At 38.3% G+C, this 24,660-nt stretch overlaps 1 protein-coding gene across 2 annotated transcripts in view; it reads right to left on the reverse strand.

Annotated features, from left to right (window-relative positions):
- The window catches only part of MMADHC (metabolism of cobalamin associated D), a 43,650-nt gene that overhangs the window by 5,531 nt on the left and 13,459 nt on the right, over positions 1-24,660 (reverse strand). For both annotated transcript variants that reach the window (XM_021702758.1, XM_021702757.1), the window contains exon 4: positions 2,188-2,405. In XM_021702758.1, the coding sequence (XP_021558433.1) occupies positions 2,188-2,405 (218 nt within the window). The remainder of the gene's footprint in view (positions 1-2,187; positions 2,406-24,660) is intronic.

Raw genomic sequence — 24,660 nt, forward strand, 5'->3', positions numbered from 1 at the left:
GTGCAGAGGGAGTAGCAGGAGATGAAGTGGTAAAGGGATCAAAATTGTGGAAAGTCATTTATGCCACATTAAGAAATTCTGACTTTAGTCTATAAACAATAAAGAATAGCAAGATCAGATACAAAACGATAATGCTAGTATTACTGTGCAGGCAATAGACCAGTAACAGCCAATATTTACTGATCACAGTGTATTTAAGTGTTTTATGTACACTTTCCCATTTAATCCTCATAGTAACTTTGCAGGCTAGGTATTATTATTATCCTCCATTTTACATATAAAGAAACAGGCTCAAAATATTAAGTAGCTTTCTCAAGGTCACAAAATTAAGTAAAAAGCAGACCTAACCTTTGAAGCAAGATTTATCCTAGCTTCACAGTCCATCTTGCTATAATGCCTCTAAGAATTGAGGAGAGATATGGAGGCCTTGAACGCTGGCTTTATTAGTGGGAAGTGAAAGGACACAAATAATTAAAAGTTACTTCAGAGATGGAAGAAATTAAATTTTGTCACTCTCTATGGGGATATGATGGAGAGAGGAGCCCAGTTTGGCAGTATAATTTTTGTCTTGGGACAGTGGGAGAATGACTAAGTCACTTATGCTATTGATAACACAGGAGTAAGGACAGGTTTTGAGGCGTGGGGAACCTAAGTATGAGACATATAAAATCTAGGGAATTTTAAGACATTCAGATAATGATGTTTGGCAGGCAGAGAGAAATATAGAATCAGAAATGTCAGAAACAGAAAAAGGAAGCCAAGGCATTAAGTGACCAGGGAATAATTCAAATAAGATGGACAGAAACACATGGGAAATAACATAATTGGCAGACAGGAGGAGACAAGAGGACAGAGAAGGAATTATTGGAGATAAAATGTCAGGGGAGGTCAACTGTCTCCAAATGTTAGGTTATCTGATATAAACCATAACTATGAGGGGCTGTTGCTATAAATATTATGGCTTTGATAAAAAAATCAGCCTGAAACTATGTAGAAATTCAGAAAATGGTACAGATTAGGGGTTTGACAGAAACTCTGAATTGCATGTAACTTTCCATTTGGGTGAGCAACATCAGTTTATTTTATTTATTCATTTGAGAGAGAGAGAGCGCACACATGAGCAAGAGCAGTCGGAGGAAGAAGCAGACTCCCTGCTGAACCAGAGAGCATGACGCGGGGCTCGATCCCAGGACCCTGGGATCATGACCTGAGCTGAAGGCAGACGCTTAACTGACTGAGCCACCCAGGCACGCTCCCCACTCCCCCACCCTTTTAAAGTAAGCTCTTTGCCCAATGTGGGGCCTGAGCTCACAGACTCCAGATCAAGAGTAGCATGCTTTACTGACTGAGCCAGCCAGGCACCCCTGCAATACCAGTTTAAGGACTCATTACAAACAAAACAAAAACCATCATCAACAACAAAAACCTATTTATAAATCTTTTTTAGTTACTATATCTGAAGAATTTCAGAGATCTCAAAATTTTAAGTTTTAAATGCCTAGAGGAATGTAAAACTAGTTGGAATTTGTTCCACATAAAAATTACACTGTTTATAAAAGTGAAAAACAGAATCTAAATTTTTAGTAATAGATATTAAGTTATATTTGAAATAGGCAGTTATTGAACAATGTATTTTTGAAGAACTATTTACCTACAAGAGATTGTAATCTAAAGTAAAAAAAGAAAAGGGGGGGCACCTGGGTGGCTCAGGTCATAATCTCAGGGTTCTAGGATGGTACCCCGAGTCAGACTCTCTGATCGGTGGGGAGTGTGCTTCTCCCTCTCCCTCTGTGGGCTTTCTTTCTTTCTCTCTAATAAATAAAATCTTAAAAAAAAAAAAAAGTTAAAAAAAAATTAGAGGCACCTGGGTGGTACAGTTGGTTAAGCATCTGCCCTCTGCTCAGGTCATGGTCCTGGGGTCCTAGGATTGAGCCCCATGTCAGGCTCCCTGCTTAGGGTGGGGAGCCTGTGTCTCCCTCTCCTTCTGCCCACCCCCCCAGCTCCTCTTCCTGGGCTCTCTAATCCACGAAGAAAATCCTTTGAAAAAAATTATATAGAACAATGCCAAGTTTTTAAAAGCTATATATGTTGTTTTTGAATATGTTGGAATTAAGATTTTAAAAAAATTTTTCAAGTAATATGCTCACAATGATCAGAAAAACAGAATAAATGATATTCACAATTTACCTGAAATTCATTCACATACTGTGCCATCACAAACTCGTGTCTTTCAGTTGATAAAGGTTCTGCTAGAACATCAGGTAAAGTTTTATGAACCTGGCTTTTCTTCTGTGATGTGGTCCCATTGAGATGACAGTCAAAACCTATGTTCCCAGGAAGCTGGAATCTCTGATCCTGAGGTCCAAATGGTCCCATAGTTTCATCAGGCCATACTGTTCGAGAGCCTGAAGAGGAACAACAAAATTTTCTCCAATAGTCAAGTGCATTGGTGGACTGAAAGAATATTCTTCTAATTAGGTATTTTTTACAAAACCAACAGATCTTTGAAATTCACTTTCTTGTGTGAATATAAATTAGTTTTATGTCATTTAAAAAAAGATCAAAGTAACCAGTTTCTGGCTCAAAGGTAAGTCCATTATAAGGAGAAGGATATAATAAAGTACAGTAATCCATGTTATGTAATGCCTGATAGTCATTAAAAAGAATATAGTAAATTTTGGAAGGAGCCTGGGACGATAGCAGAGTAGGAGAATCCTAAGTACACCTCGTTAACACAAACACCTAGGTAACAACCACATCAGTGCAACTAACCCAGGAATCTGGGTTAATCATAGAGAAGAGGCCAATCAGAAAGGATAGGAGGGGCAGAGACACAGTTCGAAACCAAACTACCCAGCAAGACTAACCACAAACAGGAGGGAGAAGCAAAGAGAAGGGAGAGGAAAAGACCCCATACCAGGTACCCCAGACATGAGGGACCCCCACTGAAAAGACAAGTCCCCATAACATCTGGCTTTGAAAATCAGTGGGGCTTAGCTTCAAAGGTTTTTAGTGGGTTTAGCTCTGGGAGAACCAGAGGGTGATAGGAAACTGCGTCCCCACCCTTAAAAAGAGAGCATAACAAACAATCCCACCTAGATACAGCATAGAAGCAGAAGTTTGAAAAGTGCCTGGGGTATACATGAAGGAGATTTTTTTTTTTTTTTTTTACTAATCTCAATCTGTATTGAGAAGAATCTGTGTTGGAGAAGCAAGGATCTGTAGGAAACTTGTCCAAGAACAAAAGAGCTGGCAGGTGCAATTTCTCTCCCTCCCACCTCGGCCTAGATACCCAGACATTTGTGGAACCAATGTGAACACTTTCCACATGGCTTGCTAATGCTGTGCACTCACTCCTGCATTCTCCTGTTGAATCACTCCATTCAAGAAGCCCCACTGGGCATGAGTCCCTGCAAAGCAGCTCCAGCCAGGTCTCATCTTACAAGCAGTCCTGATAGGGAACACTATCACTCCAAAATAACTCTTGCCCTGGGGAGTGGGGAAGATAATCACACACACCTGTCTGACTGCAGCACCAGCAGACTGACTTGGACAGACATCTGATCTCTTGGCCCCATTAATCAACAAAGCCTCTCAAATGAAAGACAGAGATAGTGCCCTGCACTTCTTTGCAATTGCAGCCCCTGCTAATGGGCTGAAGGCAGGCATCTGGACTGATTACTGATACTGTTCAACTATAAGCCCTTCCCTGCCCCAAATAGGCCCTTAACAGCATAGGGACCAGACCCTGCCCACAATAAGCAAAATGGACATTTGGAGCTGACTGGACTGAAGGCAAATGTGGCTAACCCACAACAGTATGGTGCACAAAATTCATATAAAAGTCACCCCTCAGGTGCTTGGTTCTGGAGAAGAGGGGACAGTGTGCTACAGGGCACCACAGGACCTCTGCTTCATACAGCCACTACTTTCAAGATCAAGAGATGTATCTTACTTTCTAAATAAGTAGGGAAAAACACAGAGAAACAAAATGAGGAGAAAGAGGACTATGTCCCAAATTAAATACCAAGCAAAAGAGCTAAATGAAATATAGATAATATGCCTGATGAGAAAAGAGTGGAGGATCTTAGTGAGAACTTCAACAAAGAGATAAAAATATAAAAAGAACTAGTCAGAGATGTACTCAATGACTAAAATAAAAAATATACTACAGGGATTGAACAGCACATTTGAGAAGGTAGACGAATGGATCAACAACTGGGAAGACAGGGTAATGGAAAGCAACCACGCTGAACAGGAGAGAGAAAAAGGGAACTCAGCAACAACACAAGTGTAATAACAGTCATATTACAGAGATCCCAGAAAGAGAAAAGGGGGCAGAAAATTTATTTGAAGAAATAACAGCTGAAAACCTTCCAAACCTGAGGCAGGAAATACATATCTAGATCCAGGAGACACAGAGAGCCACCAACAAAATCAACCCCAAAGAGTCCACACTAAAACACATAATACTTAAGATGGAAAAAAGAGTGATAGAGAACTTTTAAAGCAGTAAGAGAAAAGAGAGCAGTCACACACAAGGGAAATCCCATAAGGCTATCATCTGATTTCTAAGCAGAAACACTGCAGGCCAGAAGGGAGTGGCATGATATATTCAAAGTGCTGAAAAGAAAAAACCTGCAACCAAGAATACTCTAAACAGCATGGCTATCATTCAGAACAGAAGGAGCGATAAAAGTTTCCCAAACAAGAGAAAAAGAGTTCATCACCATTAAGTCAGGCTTAACAACTGTAAATACTTTTGTACCCAACATGAGAGCAACTACATACATAAAACAACTATTAACAGACAAGGAAGAAGCTGACAGTAGTACAATAGTAGAGGACTTTACACCCCCCCCACTTATATCAACGGATATAATATTCAAAACATTCCATGAAAAACAGAATATACATTCTTTACAGGGGCACATGGAACATTCTCCAGAATAGATCACATGATAGGCTACAAAACAAGTCTCAATAAATTTGAAATGACTGAAATCATATCATGCATCTTTCCCCACCACAACACTGAAACTAGAAATTAAGTATAAAAAGAAATCTGGAAAGAATACAAATACATGGAAGCTAAATAAAATGCTACTGAACAATGAATGAATACGTCAACCAAGAAATCAAAGAGGAAATAAAAATACATGGAGACAAATCAAAATGAAAACACAATAGTCAAAAATCTTGGGATTCCTCAAAACCTGTACTAAGAGAAAGGATTATAGCAATACAGGCCCATCTCAAGAAGCAAGAAAAATCTCAAATAACCTAAACTTACACCTAAAGAAGCTAAAAAAAAAAAAAAAAGAACAAAACCAAAAGCCAAGAGAAAGAGGGAAAGAATGAAAAGTAGAGCAAAAATAAATAAAACAGGGACCCAAAAAAAAAAAAAAAAACCCCACCCAAAACCCCAAAACAATGAAACCAGGAGCTGGTTCTTTGAAAAGGTCAACAAAATTGATAAACCTTCACTCAGACTCATCAAAGAAAGAAGACAAAATTAGAAATGAAGGAGGAGAAATAACTGACACCACAGAAACATAAGGATTATAAGAGAATATTAGGAAAAATTATATGCCAACAATTTGGACAACCTACAAGAAATGAATAAATTCCTAGACACATAACCTTCCAAAACTGAATCCAGAAGAAATAGAAAATTTGAATAGACGGATTACTAGCAATGACATTGAATCAGTAATCAAAAAACTCCCTTTGCTCAGTTCTTGTTTTTTAAAGATTTAGTTGAGAGAGCAAGCGAGCATGAGAGAAAGCAGGGGAGGGGTAGAGGGGGGAGGAAGAGAATCTCAAGCAGATTCCCCAGAGTGTTGAGCCTGATGCAGGGCTCGATCTCACTATTCTGAGACCATGACCTGAGCCGAAACCAAGAGTTGGAAGCTTAAACGACTGAGCCACCTAGGCGCCCCTTTGCTTGTTTGTTTCTTAAATTCCACATGAGTGAAATCATGTTATTTATCTTTATTTCACTTAGGATAATACTCTCTAGCTCCATCCATGTCATTGCAAATACCAAGATTTCACTTTTTTATGACTAATCATCTTTATCAATTCATCAGTTGATGGACATTTGGGCTGTTTCCATAATTTAACTACTGTAGATAAGGCTGCTATAAACACTGAGATGCATGTGTCACTTTGAATTAGTATTTTTGTATCCTTTTAGGTAAATACTTAGTAGTGCAATTGTTGGAAAAAATATGTATGTACACACACAGATACATATTCACACATATATACATACACACACAGAAATCTGTTGCATTTCTATACACTAATAGAAGTAGCAGAAAGAGAAATTGAGAAAACAAAATCCCATTTACAATTGCATCAAAAAGAATAAAATACCTGGGAATATACTTAACCAAGGAGGTGAAAGACAACCTAACTCTGAAAACTATAAAATACTGATTAAAGAAATTGAAGATACCACAAACAAATGGAAAGATATGTGATACTCACGGACTGGGAGAACCAATATTGTTAAAAATGTCCATACTACCCAAAGCAATCTACAGATTTAATGCAATTCCTATCAAAACACCAACAGCATTTTTCATAGAACTAGAACAAATAATCCTAAACTTCATATGGAACCACAAAAGACCCTGAATAGCCAAAACAATCTTGAGAAAGAAGAACAAAGCTGGAAATATCACAATCCCAGATTTTAAGATACATTACAAAGCTGTAGTAATCAAAACAGTATGGCACCGGCACAAAAACAGACACACTGATCAATGGAACAGAATAGAGAGTCCAGAAATAAACCCACACTTTTATGGTCAATTAATCTACAACAAAGGCAACAATATGTAATGGGAGAAAGACAGTCTTAAATAGTGACAATTACATGCAAAAGTAATGAAACTGCACCACTTTCTTACACCATACACAGAATAAACTCAAAATGGATTAAAGATCTCAATGTGAGACTTGAAACCATTAAACTCTTAGAAGAAAACAGGCAGTTATCTCTTTGACCTCAGCTGTAGAAACATTTTTCTAGATACCCTTTGGCAAGGGAAACAAAAGCAAAATTAAACTATTGGACTATATCAAAACAAAAAGGTTTTTCGTACAGTGAATAAAACTATCAACAAAACAAAAAGACTACAAACCAAAAAGGCAGCCTACTCAATGGGAGAAGATACTTGCAAATGGTATTTCTGATAAGGGGTTAATACCCAATATATAAAAAGAACTTCTGTAACTTAACATCAACCCCTTCTGCCCCAATAATCAAATTTAAAAAATGGGCAGAAGATATGAACATTTTCTCTGAAGAAGACAAAAGGATGGGTCAAAAGACACATGAAAAGATGCTCAACATCACTAATCATCAGGGAAATGCAAATCAAAACCACAATGAAATATCACCTTGTACCTGTCAGAATGGCTAAAATCAAAAACGGAAGAAATAACAAATTTGGTGAGGATGTGGAGAAAAAGGAACCCTTGTGCACTACTGATGAGAATGCAAGCTGGTTCGGCCAGGGTGGAAAACAGTATGGAGTTTCCTCATAAAATAAAAAGAATTAGCATATAGCAATTCCACTATTGGGTATTTAACCAAAGAAAACAAAAACACTAATTTGAAAAGAAATATGTACCCCTATGCTCATTGCAGTATTTATAACAGCTAAGATATGGAAGCAACCCAAGTGTCTACTGATAGATGAATGGATAAAGAGAATGTGGTATATGTGTGTGTACACACACACACAGACTGGACTACTTAGCAGCAAATAAGAATTAGATCTTGCCATTTGCAACAACATGGATGGATCTCGAGGGCATAATAATAAGCAACATGAGAAAGGTAAAGACAAATATTGTATGATTTCACTCATATGTGGAATTTAAGAAACAGAACTATGAACAAGGAGGAAAAAAAGAGACAAAGTGACTCTTAAATATAGAGAACTAGTGACTGCCAGAGTAAAGGTAGGTGGGAGGGATGGGTGAAACAGGTGAAGGGGATTAAGAGTACACCTTAAGGTGATGAGCAGCAAATAATGTACAGAATTATTAAATTATAGACCCCAAACTAATATAACGTTTGTTAATTACACTTGATTTTTTAAACAAAGAATGTTTACTGATAATGAACAAAGTCTAGGATATATTACATTAAAAGAAAAAGGTAAGTAAAAAATAGCATATATGACATTTATTCTACATCCTTAATTTATATTTTTAAATACAGAAAAAAAGATCTAAAAGATACTGAACTTAATAGTGGTTACCCTTGGGGAGGGCCATTCAACTGCTGTTACCTGGGGCACAAAATATTAATGGACTGGGAAAAAAATATTTTATCAACCAATTGTGACATAATGTCCTGTTTACCAGCCACAGGAGTTAATACTTAAGAAGAACAGACCAGACTACTTTACTTAAAAAATATCTTACCTTGTGAAAAACTTAAAAAATCCAGAAAAGAATAAAGTAGAAAATAAAACAAAAAAATACTGAGAGCAGGAGTTTTGTTTAAAGGGTAACTGCTGCAGAATTAGTTGGCAATAAAAATATTTTTTAATACTTTGCTAGAAGTGAGGAACTAGAAATGGCTATGATAGAATGACCATCCCACTACTACATAAGTGTCACCATATCTTTTTCCAGACCTATGACAGATATCACCCATCAATCATGGGATTCTTTCGTGCTGGACACTGTCTCACAATTCTCAACTCAAATACTCTAGTTTAATACATCCCGAAGTTTTAAGTATTTAAGAATCAACTGAGATCTTTGTTAATATGCAGAATCTGATTTAGTATGTTTGGAGCGGGGCTCAAGATTACTCATTTCTAACACGTTCCCAGATGCTGCTGATGGTACTGGTCTGCAAATCACACTAAAACTGATTGGATGGAGTCAGTTCACGAAGTAAAACATTGTAAGAATGTTGACAAAACTGACTCCATCTTTGATCCTCCATCTTGTTCACGTTTGCTGAATCACCCCTCTTCGGGCTACAGGTTACAGACTCATTGAAGATTAATATACATATCATAGAAATGCCCTCCCAGACTGGGATGGGGGAAAGCTTGTTTTGGCCATAAATCTGTTAAGAGATAATATAGTCTTTCCCCTTCCTGATGCACAGGTGGCGCCATATGATCTAATTAAAGGTTAGCTGTCAATTAGGTGTATGTATGCATGCCCTCTAAGGTGTGTGTGAACCCTTTGATCTCACTATAATGTCCTTCTGCAAGTCTCCTCACTCTATAAAATCCATGGTCTAAGGTCCAGATTTTACACAGAATGTAGCTGCTGTGGACTGTCCTCTTCCCAATCCCACCTGACAGTTAAGTCAGCCCAGATAAAACTCTGTAAACTGTGTGGACTGGCTAGCTTCATTTTCTGGTCTCAAAGTGCCTTCTCAGTTTGGCAGATACTTAACTGTCTCTCCCCCAACTTTTAACAAAGGTATTAGGTATTTTGAAGACAATGAGTTTTAAAAACTTTTAAGATCTAAGTCTCTTTAAAGAAAATAAATATCCCGTATTAATAGTGAATTTGAGCATATCTTTATGGGTTGACTGGTTATTTAAGTTTTCTCTTCTAGGAATACCTATTCATTCCATTCTAAAAAAATTTTTGTTTGATTTTCTACTGGTTGTTTTCTTCCAGTGATCTATAAAAATTCCTTATGTACTCAAGATACAAACTCTTACACATTTTAAATGACAAACCTTTCATTTATGATACATTATATGGTTAGCCTTCAGAATATATAAATTGGGGAGTAACAAGAAATTAGGTTATAAAAGAAAACCAGGGCAAGAAAACCAGGGAAGGCTCTGCACACCCAGTCATCTTACATGACATTATAAATAATGTATTGCAAGTAAAAAGATTTCTGTGTGCAATCCCTTTAGGATATATTAGGTTAAGTTTCTATGAATCCTCCCTTAATATTTTATTGTACGTTATAAACCTCTAAAATAGGAATGTGGCATATAGCAATTCTTAAACTTACTAAAACCTACTCACAGAACTAAAAAATATTTTTTTTAGAACTTGAACAATCACGCATAGCTTGAGGACAGTTTGAGAAATGCTAGTGAAAACAGTGGAAAATAACCAAGATTTACCAAGGAAATAATATTATGAAAATATTTTAGAATATGATAGTGATGTGCAAAATGGATTAGAAGAAGCAGACTTTGTAGATGTGGGTAAGTTATTGATTCAATAAAAATTCATGTTTAGAGGACTTGTGGGAAAATGCACAGAAGGATCCTGAGCTCACTTTGTCCCACGGACTGAACAAGGTAACAGCCACATCAGAGCAACTACCTCTGAAAACGACCTGAAAACGGGCAGAAGACTTTCCACTGGTTAATTGTAAAGAGAAGGCCACATCCAAAAGGGCAGCAGGGGCAAAGATGCAGTCAGGAACCAAACCCCCAGTGACACTAACCACAAATCAGAGGGACTCCACAATCATGGAGAAGGAAGAGGAGCAGTGCCCACACTAGGCACCTCAGGCTTGGGGAGGAGAGGGGGACCTGCACTGGGAAGTCTGCATAACGTCTGGCTTTCAAAAGCAGAGGAGCTTATTTTTTTTACAATCAGCCAGGCTTAGCTGTAGCTACTTTAAACATCAGTGGACTTAGCTCTAGGAGAGGCAGAAGGAGACTGAAACTGAGTCACTGCTCTTGAAGAGACAGCACAACAAACAACCCAGTTGAAATACAATATAAATAGCAGCTTGAAAAAAGCCTGGGATCTTTAGGTTTCTCAAAGAAGCCCAACCTCAGCCTAGATAGAAGGCTATTTGCAGGAATTAGCAGAAGCACTCCTCCACCTGTCTTGCTATCACCATGTGCCCTGCTACTGTGTTCTCCTGTGGATTTGCCCCCTCCAACCTACCACACTCCGCAGTCTCCTGCCAAAGAAGACCATGCCATGAAATACCTTGCAAGGAGCCTTGGCAAGGACCAGGCTCACTCTAGAGTGAGTCTTGCCCTGGGAAGAAGGGAAAATAATCACACACACCTGTGCACACTCAGTCCCAGCAGCTGAACCTTATAGCTGGGATTACAAAGAGAGCATCCTGCCAATCAGTGCAAATGCAGCCCTAGCAGATGGGCTGAGGGCAGGCATCTAGTTGACTGCTGATACTGCCCAAATACAACAGCCTGCCGGCTATTGTAGTTGTCTCTTTGTTGACTGCAGACTGGCCCCTTGACAGCACACGGACCAAACCCTGCACAGAACAAGCAAAGTCAGCCATTGTGGCCTACTGGACAGAAGGCAAATGAGGCTCAGCCACAACAGTAGGGAGCAAGCAACCCACATTGGAGATAGGCATGAAATTCCTGGCTCTGGAGAACAGGGCACATTGTGCTACAGGGCACCACAGGACCTCTTTTTCATAAGGCCATTACTTTCAAGATCAGTAGACAAAGCTGACTTTCAAAATACAAAGAAACAAAGCCAGAGAGTTAAACAAAATGAGGATACAGAGGAATATGTCCCAAACGAAAGAAGAGGGCATAATAAAGAATTTACAGTAGTGGTCATAAAGATACTCACTAGACTTGAGAAAAGAATGGAGAATCTCACTGAGACCTTCAACAAAGAGACAGGAAATATACACAAGAAACAGAGATAAAGAACTCAATAACTGAAAGAAAAAATGCACTACCAGGAATAAATAGCAGATTACAGGACACAGAAGGAAGGATCAGTGATTGGTAAGACCAGGTAATGGAAAGCAACCAAGCTGGATAGTAAAAAGAAAAAAGAATAAAAAAAATTAGAATAATTAGAGTAGGTAAAAACTCAGTGACATCATCAAGTATAATAAGATTCATATTATAGAGATTTCAAAAGGGGTAGTGACAAAGAAGGGGGCAGAAAATTTATTTGAAGAAATAACAGCTGAAAACCTTCCAAACTTGAGGCAGGAAATACATATCTGGATCCAGGAGACACAGAGAGCCACCAACAAAATCAACCCAAAAAAGTCCACACTAAGACACATAATACTTAAAATGGAAAAAGGAGTGATAAAGAGAGTTTTTAAAGCAGTAAGAGAAAAGAGAGCAGTCACACACAAGGGAAATCCCATAAGGCTATCATCTGATTCTAAGCAGAAACGCTGCAGGCCAGAAGTGGCATGATATATTCAAACTGCTGAAAGAAAAAACCTGCAACCAAGAATACTCTATCCAGCATGGCTATCATTCAGAACAGAAGAGGCGATAAAAATTTCCCAAACAAGAGAAAAGAGTTCATCGTTATTAAACTAGCCTTACAAGTAACATTAAAAGGAATTCTTTGAGTGGAAAGAAAAGGAGATAACAAACAAAGAAAATTAGGAAAAAATCTTACAGATAAATACAATAAAAGTAATAATCACAAAACCAGTATGGAGGTTAAAACACAAAAGCAATAATATCAATTTTATCTGTAAAAATCAGCAGAGAGAATCAGAAAATAAAAGGATGTGAAGTATGACATCATATACATAAAATGTGGGGGAGGGTATAAACTTAGTGCTTCTAGAATGGATTCAAACATAGGAGACCATCAATTTCATATAGATTGCTATACACATTAAGATATTATTTATGAACCTAATGGTAACCACAAATCAAACACGTGTAATAGATATGCTTGGATTTCTCTTTATTTTTTTGCACATCACTAAAGAAAGCCAAAAATGGCAAGAGAGCAAGAGAAGGAACAGAGAAGAACTATAAAAACAATCATATAACAAGTAACAAAATGGTAATAAGTACCTGCCAAACAATAATTACTTTGACTGTAAATGAACTAAATGCTCCAATCAAATCAGTAGGGAGTGAATGAATGGATTAAAAAACAAGACCCACCTATATACTGCCTGAATAGACCTGCTTCAGATCTAAAGACACACGCATATTGAAAATGAAGGGATGGAAAACCATTACCATGCAAATGGAAGTGAAAAGAAAGCTGGGGTAGCAATAGTATCAGACCAAAAAGACTTAATGACTGTAAAGAGACACAGAAGGACACTATATAACAATAAAGGGAACAATCTGACAAGAGGATATAACAATTGTAAATACTTTGGCACTGAACACAGGAGCACCTATATACATAAAACAACTATTAACAGACAAGGAAGTGGACAGTAGTACAATAGTAGAGGACTTTAACACCCACTTACATCAATGGATAGATCATCCAGAAAAAAAAATAAGGAAACACTGTTTTTGAATGACACACTGGGATGGATGGACCTAACCTACATTCAAAACATTCCATAAAAACAGAATATATTCTTTTCAGGTGCACATGGAACTTTCTACAGAACAGATATTAGGTCACAAAACAAGTCTCAATAAATTCAAAATGACTTAAGTCATATCATATATTTTTTTAAAAATTTTATTATGTTAGTCACCATACATCACCAGTTTTCGGTGCTGTGATCCACGATTCACTGTTTTCACACAACACCCAGTGCTCCATGCAGTATGTGCCCTCCTTCATACCCAACACCGGGTTAACCCATCCCCCCATCCCCCTCCCCTCTAAAACCCTCAGTTTGTTTCAAGAGTCCGTAGTCTCTCATGGTTCATCTCTCCTTCCGATTTCCCCCCTTCATTTTTCCCTTCTTTCTCCTAATGTCCTCCATGCTATTCCTTATGCTCCACAAAAAAGTGAAACCGTATGATAATTGACTTTCTCTGCTTGACTTATTTCACTTAGCATAATCTCCTCCAGTCCCATCCATGTTGATGTAAAAGTTGGGTATTCATCCTTTCTGATGGCTGAGAAATATTCCATTGTATATATGGACCACGTCTTCTTTATCCATTCATCTGCTGAAGGGCATCTCAGCTCTTTCCACAGTTTGGCTATTGCGGACATTCCTGCTATGAACATTGGGGTGCATATGGTCCTTCTTTTCACTACATCTGTGTCTTTGGGGTCAATACCCAGTAGTGCAATTGCTGGGTCACAGGGTAGCTCTATTTTTAATTTTCTGAGGCGCCTCCACACTGTTTTCCAAAGTGGCTGTACCAACTTGAATTCCCACCAACGGTGTAAGAGGGTTCCCCTTTCTCCACAACCTCTCCATTTGTTCTTTCTTGCCTTGTCCATTTTTGCCATTCTAACTGGTGTAAGATGGTATCTCAGCATGGTTTTGATTTGAATTTCCCTAATGGCTAATGATGATGACATTTTTTCATGTGTCTGTTAGCCATTTGTATGTCTTCTTGGGGAAGTGTCTGTTCATGTCTTCTGCCCATTTTTTGACTTACTTATTTTTGGGGTATTGAGAAGTTCTTTATAAATCTCGGATACCAGCCCTTTATCTGTAGTGTCATTTGCAAATATCTTCTCCCATTCTGTGGGTTGCCTCTTTGTTTTGTTGACTGTCTCCTTTGTTGTGCAGAAGCTTTTTATCTTGATGAAGTCCCAAAAGTTCATTTTTGCTTTTGTTTCACTAGCCTTTGGAGATGTATCTTGAAACAAGTTGCTGTGGCCAATGTCAAAGAGGTTACTACCTATGTTCTCCTCTAGGATTTTGATGGATTCCTGTCTCAGATTGAGGTCTTTCATCCATTTTGAGTTTATCTTTGTGTATGGTGTTAGAGAATGGTCGAGTTTCATTCTTCTGCATGTGGCTGTCCAATTTTCCCAGCACCATTTACTGAAGAGACTGCCTTTTTTCCATTGCATATTTTTTCCCACTTTATCAAAGATTATTTGACCATACAGTTGAGGGTCCATATCTGGGCTCTCTATTCTGTTCCATTGGTATATATGTCTGTTTTTGTGCCAGTACCATGCTGTCTTGGTGATCACTGCTTTGTAATATAGCTTGAAATCGGCCAACGTGATATCCCCAGCTTTGTTTTTCATTTTCAACATTTCCTTGGCGATTTGGGGTCTTTTCTGATTCCATACAAATTTTAGGATTGTTTGTTCCGGCACTTTGAAAACTGTCATTGGAATTTTGATCGGGATGGCACTGAAGGTATAGATTGCTCTGGGTAGCATAGACATTTTAACAATGTTTATTCTTCTGATCCATGAGCATGGAATATTTTTCCATCTTTTTGTGTCTTCTTCAATTTCTTTCATGAGTGTTCTTTAGTTCCTAGAGTATAGATCCTTTACGTCTTTGGTTAGGTTTATTCCAAGGTATCTTATGGTTTTTGGTGCTATTGTAAATGGAATCGTTTCTCTAATTTCTCTTTCTACAGTTGCATTATTAGTGTATAAGAAATCAACTGATTTCTGTGCATTGATGTTGTACCCTGCCACATTACTGAATTGCTGTATGAGTTCTAGTAATTTGGGGGTGGAGTCTTTTGGGTTTTCCACATAAAGTATCATGTCATCTGCGAAAAGAGAGAGTTTGACTTCTTTGCCAATTTGAATACCTTTTCTTTCTTTTTGTTGTCTGATTGCTGTTGCTAGGACTTCTAGTACTATGTGAACAATAGTGGCGAGAGTGGGCATCCTCGACGTGTTCCTGATCTTAAGGGAAAGGCTCTCAGCTTTTCCCCATTGAGGATGATATTTGCTGTGGGTTTTTCATGGATGGATTTTATGAACTTGAGGAATGTTCTCTCTACCCCTATACTCTGAAGAGTTTTAATCAGGAAAGGATGCTGTATTTTGCCAAATGCTTTTTCTGCATCAATTGAGAGGACCATATGGTTCTTCTCTCTCCTCTTATTAATGTGTTCTATCACACTGATTGATTTGCAAATGCTAAACCACCCTTGCATCCCGGGGATAAATCCCACTTTTAATGTATTGTTGGATCCTATTAGCTAGGATTTTGTTGAGGATTTTGGAATCCATATTCATCAGGGGTATCGGTCTGAAATTCTCCTTTTTGATGGGGTCTTTGCCTGGTTTGGGGATTAAGGTAATGCTGGCCTCATAAAATGAGTTTGGAAGTTTTCCTTCTGTTTCTATTTTTTGAAACAGCTTCAGGAGAATAGGTATTATTTCTTCTTTGAATGTTCAGTAGAATTCCCCAGGGAATCCATCAGGCCCTGGACTCTTGTTTTTTGGGAGGTTTTTGATCACTGCTTCAATCTTGTTACTGGTTATTGGCCTATTCAGGTTGTCAATTTCTTCCTGTTTCAGTCTTGGGAGTTTATAGGTTTCTAGGAAGGCCTCCATTTCATCCAGATTGCTCAGTTTATTGGCATATATTTGTTGATAATAATTTCTAATAATTGTTTCTATTTCCTTGGTGTTAGTCGTGATCTCTCCCCTTTCATTCATAATTTTATTAATTTGGGTCCTTTCTCTTTTCTTTTGGATAAGTCTGGCCAGTGTTTCTCAATCTTATCAATTCTTTCAAAGAACCAGCTCCTAGTTTCATTGATCTGATCTACTGTATTTCTGGTTTCTAATTCATTGATTTCTGCTCTAATTTTAATTATTTCTCTTCTAATGCGTGGCTTAGGCATCGTTTTTTGCTTTTTCTCTAGTTCTTTTAAGGTGTAGAGTTAGTTGGTGAATTTGGGATTTTTCTGTTTTTTTGAGTGAGGCTTGGATGGCTATGTATTTCCCCCTTAGGACCACCTTTGCAGTATCCCATACTATCCCGGTTTTGGACTGATGTGTTTTCGTTCTCATTGGTTTCCATGAATTGTTTAAGTTCTTCGATTTCCTGGTTGACCCAAACATTCTTGAGCAGAGTGGTCTTTAGCTTCCAAGTGTTTGAATTTCTTCCAAATTTTTTCTTCTGATTGAGTTCCAGTTTTAAAGCATTATGGTCTGAGAATATGCAGGGAATAATCTCAGTCTTTTGGTACTGGTTGAGACCTGATTTGTGACCCAGTAGTGGTCTATTCTGGAGAAAGTTCCATGTGTGCTCAAGAAGAATGAGTGTTCTGTTGTTTTAGGGTGGAATGCTCTGTATATATCTGAGGTCCATCTGGTCCAGTGTGTCATTCAAAGCTCTTATTTCTTTGTTGATTTTCTGCTTAGATGACCCGTCTATTGCTAACAGTGGAGTATTGAGGTCTCTTACAATTAAATACTGTTATCAATATGACTCTTGATTTTGGTTAACAGTTGGCTTATGTAGATAGCTGCTCCCACGTTGGGCACATAAATATTTACAATTGTTAGATCTTCTTGTTGGATAGAGCCTTTAAGAATGATATAGTGTCCTCTGTGTCTAACTACAGTCTTTAGTTTAAAATCTAATTTGTCTTGATATAAGAATTGCTAGCCCAGCTTTCTTTTGAGGTCCGTTATCATGGAAGATGGATCTCCATCCCCTCATTTTCAGTTTGGATGTATCTTTAGGTTCAAAATGCATCTCTTGTAGGCAGTATATGGATGGGTCCTGTCTTTTTATCCAGTCTGCAACCCTGTGCTGTTTTATGGAAGCATTAGGCCATTCACATTGAGAGTGATTATTGAAAGATATGAATTTATTGTCATCAAGTTGCCTGTGAAGACCTTGTTTTTATGGACTGTCCCTGTAAATTTCTATTCTATATCACTCTTGGGGTCTTTCTCCTTTTACAGAACCCCCCTTAATAATTCTTGCAGAGCCAACTTAGTGGTCACATATTCTTTCAGTTTCTGCTGGTCTTGGAAGCTCTGCATCTCTCCATCCATTCTAAATGACAGCCTTGCCAGATAAAGTATTCTTGGCCGCATGTTTTTCTCGTTTAGTACCCTGAATAGGTCTTGCCAGGACTTTCTGGCTTGCCAGGTCTCTGTGGATAGGTCTGATGTTCCTCCCTCTGTATGTAAGGAATCTCTCCCCTCTAACTGCCCTGAAGACGGTTTCCTTGGTTCTATGATTTGCAAGTTTTACTGTTACATGCCAGGGTATTGGCCTGTTTTTCTTGATCTTGGGAGGTGTCCTCTCTGCCTCTAGGACAAGAATGTTTGTTTCATTTCCCAGATGTGGGACGTTCTCAGCTACAATTTGCTCAAATATATCTTCTAGTCCTCTCTCTCTCCACCCCCTCAGAGATTTCAATAATTCTGACATTGGAACGTTTCATGGTGTCACTTATTTCTCTGATTCTATTTTCATGGATTCTGAGTTGTTTTTCCCTGGCCTCCTCTTTTTCCTTTTTGTCTATTAATTGGTCTTCTAGGTCACAAATTCGTTCTCTGCCTCACTTACGCTAGCTGTTGTATTATCTAGATTGGATTGGATCTCATGGATAGCATTTTTAAGTTCTGCCAGTTCAGCTTTCATTTCTGCCCTTAGAGATTCTATGTTGCCATTAATTGATTTCTCCATTCTAGCTACTGTCTTCACAATTGCTAGCCTGAATTCCAGCTCTGACATCTTGGTTATATCTGAATCCATTTGTAAATCTGTGGCATAAGTCATAGTCTCTGAGTCTTTCCTATTTTGGGGGTTCCTCCTCCTAGTCATTCTGTTGAGGGTTGGTTAAGGGAATCTATGGAGTCCAAATTATTGACCAGAACCCAAGCACGATGCACCTGTTTTACAGGGACCTTAGGGTTGCTGACCTCTTGTTTTCCCAGCCTGTCTTCTGGGGGAGGGGCGTGCTGTGCTATTACTCAGACAACCCTGTTTGGGCAGAGTTGCACTGCCCCCTGTGGCGGGGGATGGGCTCAGTGAAAACCGGTTTTTTGGGGCTTTTGTTCTCTGGCTGCTCTCCCTGGCGGCTTTCCGCGTCCCTTCCGAGAGTCAGAGCAGAAGATACTGTTTCCAACCCTCTGCCTCAGAGCAGAGAGATCACAGTCTGTTCTTCAGTGAGCTCTCCAGGCCACACTATCTCCGTTTCTGTCTGTGCTGCTATAAACTGTAGGGTCCTGGGTTGTGCGCCCCTCAGCAGTGCTTCTAGTCCTTGCCTCCAGGTCGGGGCATGTCTCTGCCCTTTGTGCTTCTAAAACTGCCAGCTGCCCCAGTACACACGCACAGCCCCACTGCTCCGGTTTCAGTCTGGGGGGCTGCCCTAAAGTCCTTTCTCCGTTGCTACTGATCTGCGAGTCTGTGCCCTGTCCCCAGCGTGGGAGGCTATCGCTCACTGGTGATGTAGGATCCCAACGGCTCGGCTCCCTCTCCCTTCCGTTTATCCTCTAATATCTGCCCGCAGAATCATGGCTCCCCGCTTTGTACCTCGAAACCAACCGTCTGCGATATTCTGTTCGTAGAGATCCAGATCCATCTCCTTATATCTCAGACTGATTTCGTGGGTGTTCAGAGTGGTCTGGCAGATATCCAGCTCAATTCCGGGGACCAGTTGGAGTAGGGTCCCCTAGTCCTCCGCCATCTTTTCCCCCCTCCCTCATGTATCTTTTCTGACTACAAAAGTGTAAAACTGGAAATGAATCACAGGAAGGTATCTGGAAAGAACACAATCAGGCTAAATAATGTGTTACTATAACACTGAATGCACCTACCAAGATATCAAAGAAGAAATAAAAAATACATGAAGACAAAAATGAAAACACAATGGTCTAGAATCTTTGGAACGTGGCAATAGCTCATGTAAGAGTGAAGTTTATAGCAATACAGGTATACCTCAAGAAGCAAGAAAAATCTCTAATAAATGACCTAAACTTATATCTAAAGGAGCTAGGAAAAAATGTGCGAAGCCAAGAGAAAAAAAAAGGAAATAATGAAGATGAGAGAATAAATAAAATGGAGACCAAAAAAAGAGACAACACCCTCCCCCCCACCCCGGTTCAAAGGAATCAGGACCCAGTTCTTTGAAAAGATCAACAAAATTGATCAACCTTTAGCCTGACTCATCAAGGACAGAAAACTCAAGTAAATATTATGTAAAATTATATGCCAAAAGAATGGAGAACATAGCGGGAATGAATAAATTCCTAGTATATTATGTAAAATTATATGCCAAAAGAATGGAGAACATAGCGGGAATGAATAAATTCCTAGAAACATATAACTTTCCAAAACTGAATCATGAACAGGAAATTTAAACAGACCAGTTACTAGCAATGACACTGAATCAGTACTCTAAACGTTCCTAACAAACTAAAGCCTAGGATCAGATGTCTTCACAGGTGAATTCTACCAAACATATGAAGAGTTAATACCTATTGTTCTTGAAACTTCCAAAATAAAGAAGATGAAAGAAGCTTACGAATTCATTCCATCAGGCCAGCAATAGCCTGATACCAAAAGCAGATGAAGATACTACAAAAAAAAAGTATGTGCCAATATCTAATGACAATAGATGGAAAGATCCTGAACAAAGTATTATCAAAACAAACACAAATATACATTAAGAAAATCTTTCACTGGGCGCCTGGGTGGCTCACCTGGTTAAGCATCTAACTCAATTTCAGCTCAGGTCATGATCTCAGGATTATGAGATCAAGCCCTGCGTCTGGCTCAGCATTGAACATGGAACCTGCTTAAGATTCTCCCTTGGGGTACCTGGGTGACTCTGGTAGTTAAGTGTCTGCCTTTGGCTCAGGTCATGTTCTCAGGGTCCTGGGATCAAGTCCTGCACTGGGCTTCCTGCTCAGCAGGGAGTCTGCTTCTCCCTCTTCCTCTGTCTCTCCCCCTACATCCCACTGTTCATGTGTTCTCTAATAAATAAAATCTTAAAAAAAAATTATTTCTCTCCCTCTCCTACCCCTGCTTGCATGCTCTCTAGCAAATAAATAAACCAAAAAAAAAAAAAAATCATACACAATGATCAAGTGTGATTTATTCCAGGTACACAAGCATGGTTCAGTATATGTAAATCAAAGTGATACATCACATTAAGAGAAAGGACAAAAACCATATGATCATCTGAACAGATGCAAAAAAGTATTTGAAAGAGTGCAACATTTTTCATAATGAAAACTCTCAATATACTAGGTTCAGAGGGAACATATCTAAACATAAAGGGTATTTGTGAAAAATCTACAGCTAACTTCATTCTCAATGGTGAAAAACAGAGATTTCCCTCTAAAATCAAGAATAGAATGAGGATGTCCACTCTCCACAGTTCTCTTCAACATTATACTGGAAGACCTAGCCAGGGCAATCAGATAAGAAAAAGAAATAAAAGGTATCCAAACTAGTAAAGAAAATGTAAGATTTCCACTATTTGCAGCTGACATAATACAATATACAGAAAACCCTAAACACTCTACCAAAAAGTATTAAAACTGATAATTCAGTAAAGCTGCAGAACAGAAAAATATAGAGAAATCTGTTGCATTTTTGTACACTAATAATGAAGTAACAGAAAGAGAAATTAAGAAAACAATCCCATTTACAATCGTACCAAAAAGAATAAAGTATCTAGGAATAAGCTCAACCAAGGAGGTGAAAGATCTGTACTCTGAAAACTATAAAGCACTGTTGAAAGAAACTGAAGATACCGCAAATAAACGGAAAGATACATGATATGCATGAACTGGCAGAGCCAATATTGTAGAAATTTCTCTATTACCCAAAGCAATCCAGAGATTTAATGCAATCCTCGTTATCAAACTACTAACAGAATTTTTCACAGAACTAAAAGAAATAATCCTAAAATGTGTACAGAACTAAAAAGAAACTGAACAGAAAAAGCAATCTTCAGAAAGAAGTACAAAGCTTTAGGAAGCAAAATCTCAGAATTCGAGATATGCTACAAAGCTGTGGTAATCAAGACAGTATGGCAGTGGCAAAAACAACAACAACAACAAAAACAGACATAGATCAGTGCAACGGAGTAGAGAGCACAGAATTAAACCAACACTTACTTGGTCAATTAACCTATGACAAAGCAGGAAGAATATACAATGGGGAGGGGCACATGGGTGGCTCAGTCAATTAAGCGACTGCCTTGGGCTCGGGACCTAATCCCAGGGTCCTGGGATTAAGCCCCACATCAGGCTGTCGGATCAGCTGGGAGTATGAACCTCCCTTGCCCTCTGCCCCCAACTTGTGCTCTCTCTCACTCTCATTCTCTCTCTCAAATAGAATCTTTTTTTTTTTTTTTTTACAAAGAATATACAATGGGGAAAAGACAGTATCTTCAACAAAGAGTGCTGTAAAACTGGACACCCACATGCAAAAAAAATGAAACTGGACCACTTACTTACACCATTCCCAGATACAAACTCTAAATGGTTTAAAAACATAAACATGACACCTGAAATCATGAAACTCCCAGAAGAAAACATACGCAGTAATCTCTTTATCAGTTGTAGAAACATCTTTCTAGATATGTGTCCTAAGGCAAGGGAAACAAAAGCAAAACTGAACTGTTGCTACTACACAAAAATAAAGTTTTCAAAGAGAAACAAACCATTAACAAAGGAAAAAGACAACCTACTGAATGGGAGAAGATATCTGCAAGTGATATATCCAATAAAAGATTAATATCCAAAACATATAAAGAACTTATACAATATCAACACCAAAAAAATTTCAAATGAATCCAATTAAAACTGGACAAAGGACATGAATAGACATTTTTCCAGAAACATACATAGATGGAAACAGACACATGAAAAAATGATCAACATCACTAGTCAGAGGGGAAAGTAAAATGAAAACCACAGTGGGATATCATATAACCTGTCAGATTGGGTAAAATCAGAAACACAAGAAATAACAAGTGTTGGGAAGAATGTGGAGGAAAAGGAAACTTCCTGCACTACTGGTGGGAATGCAAACTGCTGTAGCCACTGTGGAAAACACTATAGATGTTCCTCAAAAAGTAAAAAATAGAATTACCAAATGATCCAGTAATTCTACTACTGTGTAGTTAACCCCCCAAAAAAACACCCCAAAGCCTAATTCGAAAAGATACAGACACCCTTCTGCTTATTGCAACATTATTTATAATAGCCAAGATATGGAAGCAACCCAAGTGTCCATTCATAGATGAATGGATAAAAGAAGGTGTGGTGTATATATACAATGGAGTATCACTCAGCCCTAAAAAAGAATGAGATCTCACCCTCTGCAACAACATGGATTGACCTAGAGGGTATAATCCTAAGTGAAATAAGTCAGTCAGAGAAAGACAACTACCATATGACTTCACTCAGGTGTGAATTTAAGAAACAACACAAATGAACAAAAAACCCCCTCAGACTTGTAAATACAAAGAACTGGCAGTTGCCAGATGGGAGGCTGTTGGGCCATTGGCTGAAAGAGATAAAGGGCTTAAGGGTACACTTATCTTGAGGAGCACTGAGAAATATAGAGAACTGATGAATGATCATAGTGTATATTTGACACTAGAAGAACACTGTATGTTAATTATACTTGAGTAAAAAAAAATTAAAGAACAAAGTTATTTTAAACAGTATGAATTCCATATCTAATGTCACACAATCTTAACGTAAATGACCAGAGACTGAAGCTGTTCAAACAGAGTTAAATCACTGGTATGGTCAAAAGGAAGACTCTGTTTTGGCACTGAGGAAACAAGCTGGGAGAGAGACAGGGAAACTGGTTTTTTGTTTTGTTTTGTTTTCAGTAACTAAGTTGTAGTAATAAGATTTGTCCTATATTAAGCCCGGGTGAGTTAAAATACCTTTGCAGAGTCAACTGGTCACTCATGGGGAATAAATTAACTCTCCTGGGACACTGGGGTATGAATTAGTGACCTGGAAGAGGCAATTAATCTCAAATGGATGAGCACTTGGCTTTTAGATTCCTCTCCATTCATAGTTCCCTTGCGATCAAACATAGGTCAACATGCAATGTATGTTGTTTTATGCACCTAAGCCCAAAGCTCTACACTGATTCAAGACAATAAAGTCTCCACATGGCAAAAGCTGTTTCAGCATATAGAAGAAAACCGGGATGCTGTTCAAAGAGTCCACAATGGAGATACAACACATATTAAAATTGAGACTATCAAAAGCTTTACAGTCATACAATAATATGAAATATGGAAAAAATTAAAAAATGAACTGATAGGATTTTTTCATATTTCTCTGCAGTATTTGGGACAAGGCATTGATGTTCCAAAGTATCTATGAATCATAAAAGAAAAAATTTAAATTTGTAATTATTTTATTATTAAGAATTTATATTCTAATTCTTTGAAAAGTAAGGTTATGTGGGAATAGACACATTCATTAAACTTTCAGGTCATAGTACATAACAGAACCTTACATTAAAAAGAATTTATAGCCTTGCAGGTAAGAAAAGATAAAGGCACAGAGATACTGATGCATCTTGGGTCTCTGAAATCATCTAGTCCTACCTTTTATTTTTTTTAGATGAGAAAACTCAGGTCTTTAGAGTCTGAAGTGATTTGACCAAGGTCAGACTAAAATACCCATTTGCTGGGTCTTTGTCTGTTGAACTATTTCTCTAATTGGCAATTTCTGATAACTCAGCCAGATGGTTTGGAAATTAACATTTTTTTCTATAAAAAAGAATTTTCAAGTACAAGATGAGCTTTCATAAAATTAGTTTTCCTGGGCGCCTGGGTGGCTCAGTCGTTAAGCGTCTGCCTTTGGCTCAGGTCATGATTCCAGGGTCCTGGGATCGAGTCCCACATCGGGCTCCCTGCTCGGCAGGAAGCCTGCTTCTCACTCTCCCACTCTCCCTGCTTGTGTTCCCTCTCTCGCTGTGTCTCTCTCTGTGTCAAATAAATAAATAAAATCTTTAAAAAAAAAAAAATTAGTTTTCCTTACATGATCATCTATTTTTAATGCAAT

The sequence above is a fragment of the Neomonachus schauinslandi genome, chromosome 3 (genome assembly GCF_002201575.2).
Source record: "Neomonachus schauinslandi chromosome 3, ASM220157v2, whole genome shotgun sequence".
Lineage (NCBI taxonomy): Eukaryota > Metazoa > Chordata > Mammalia > Carnivora > Phocidae > Neomonachus > Neomonachus schauinslandi.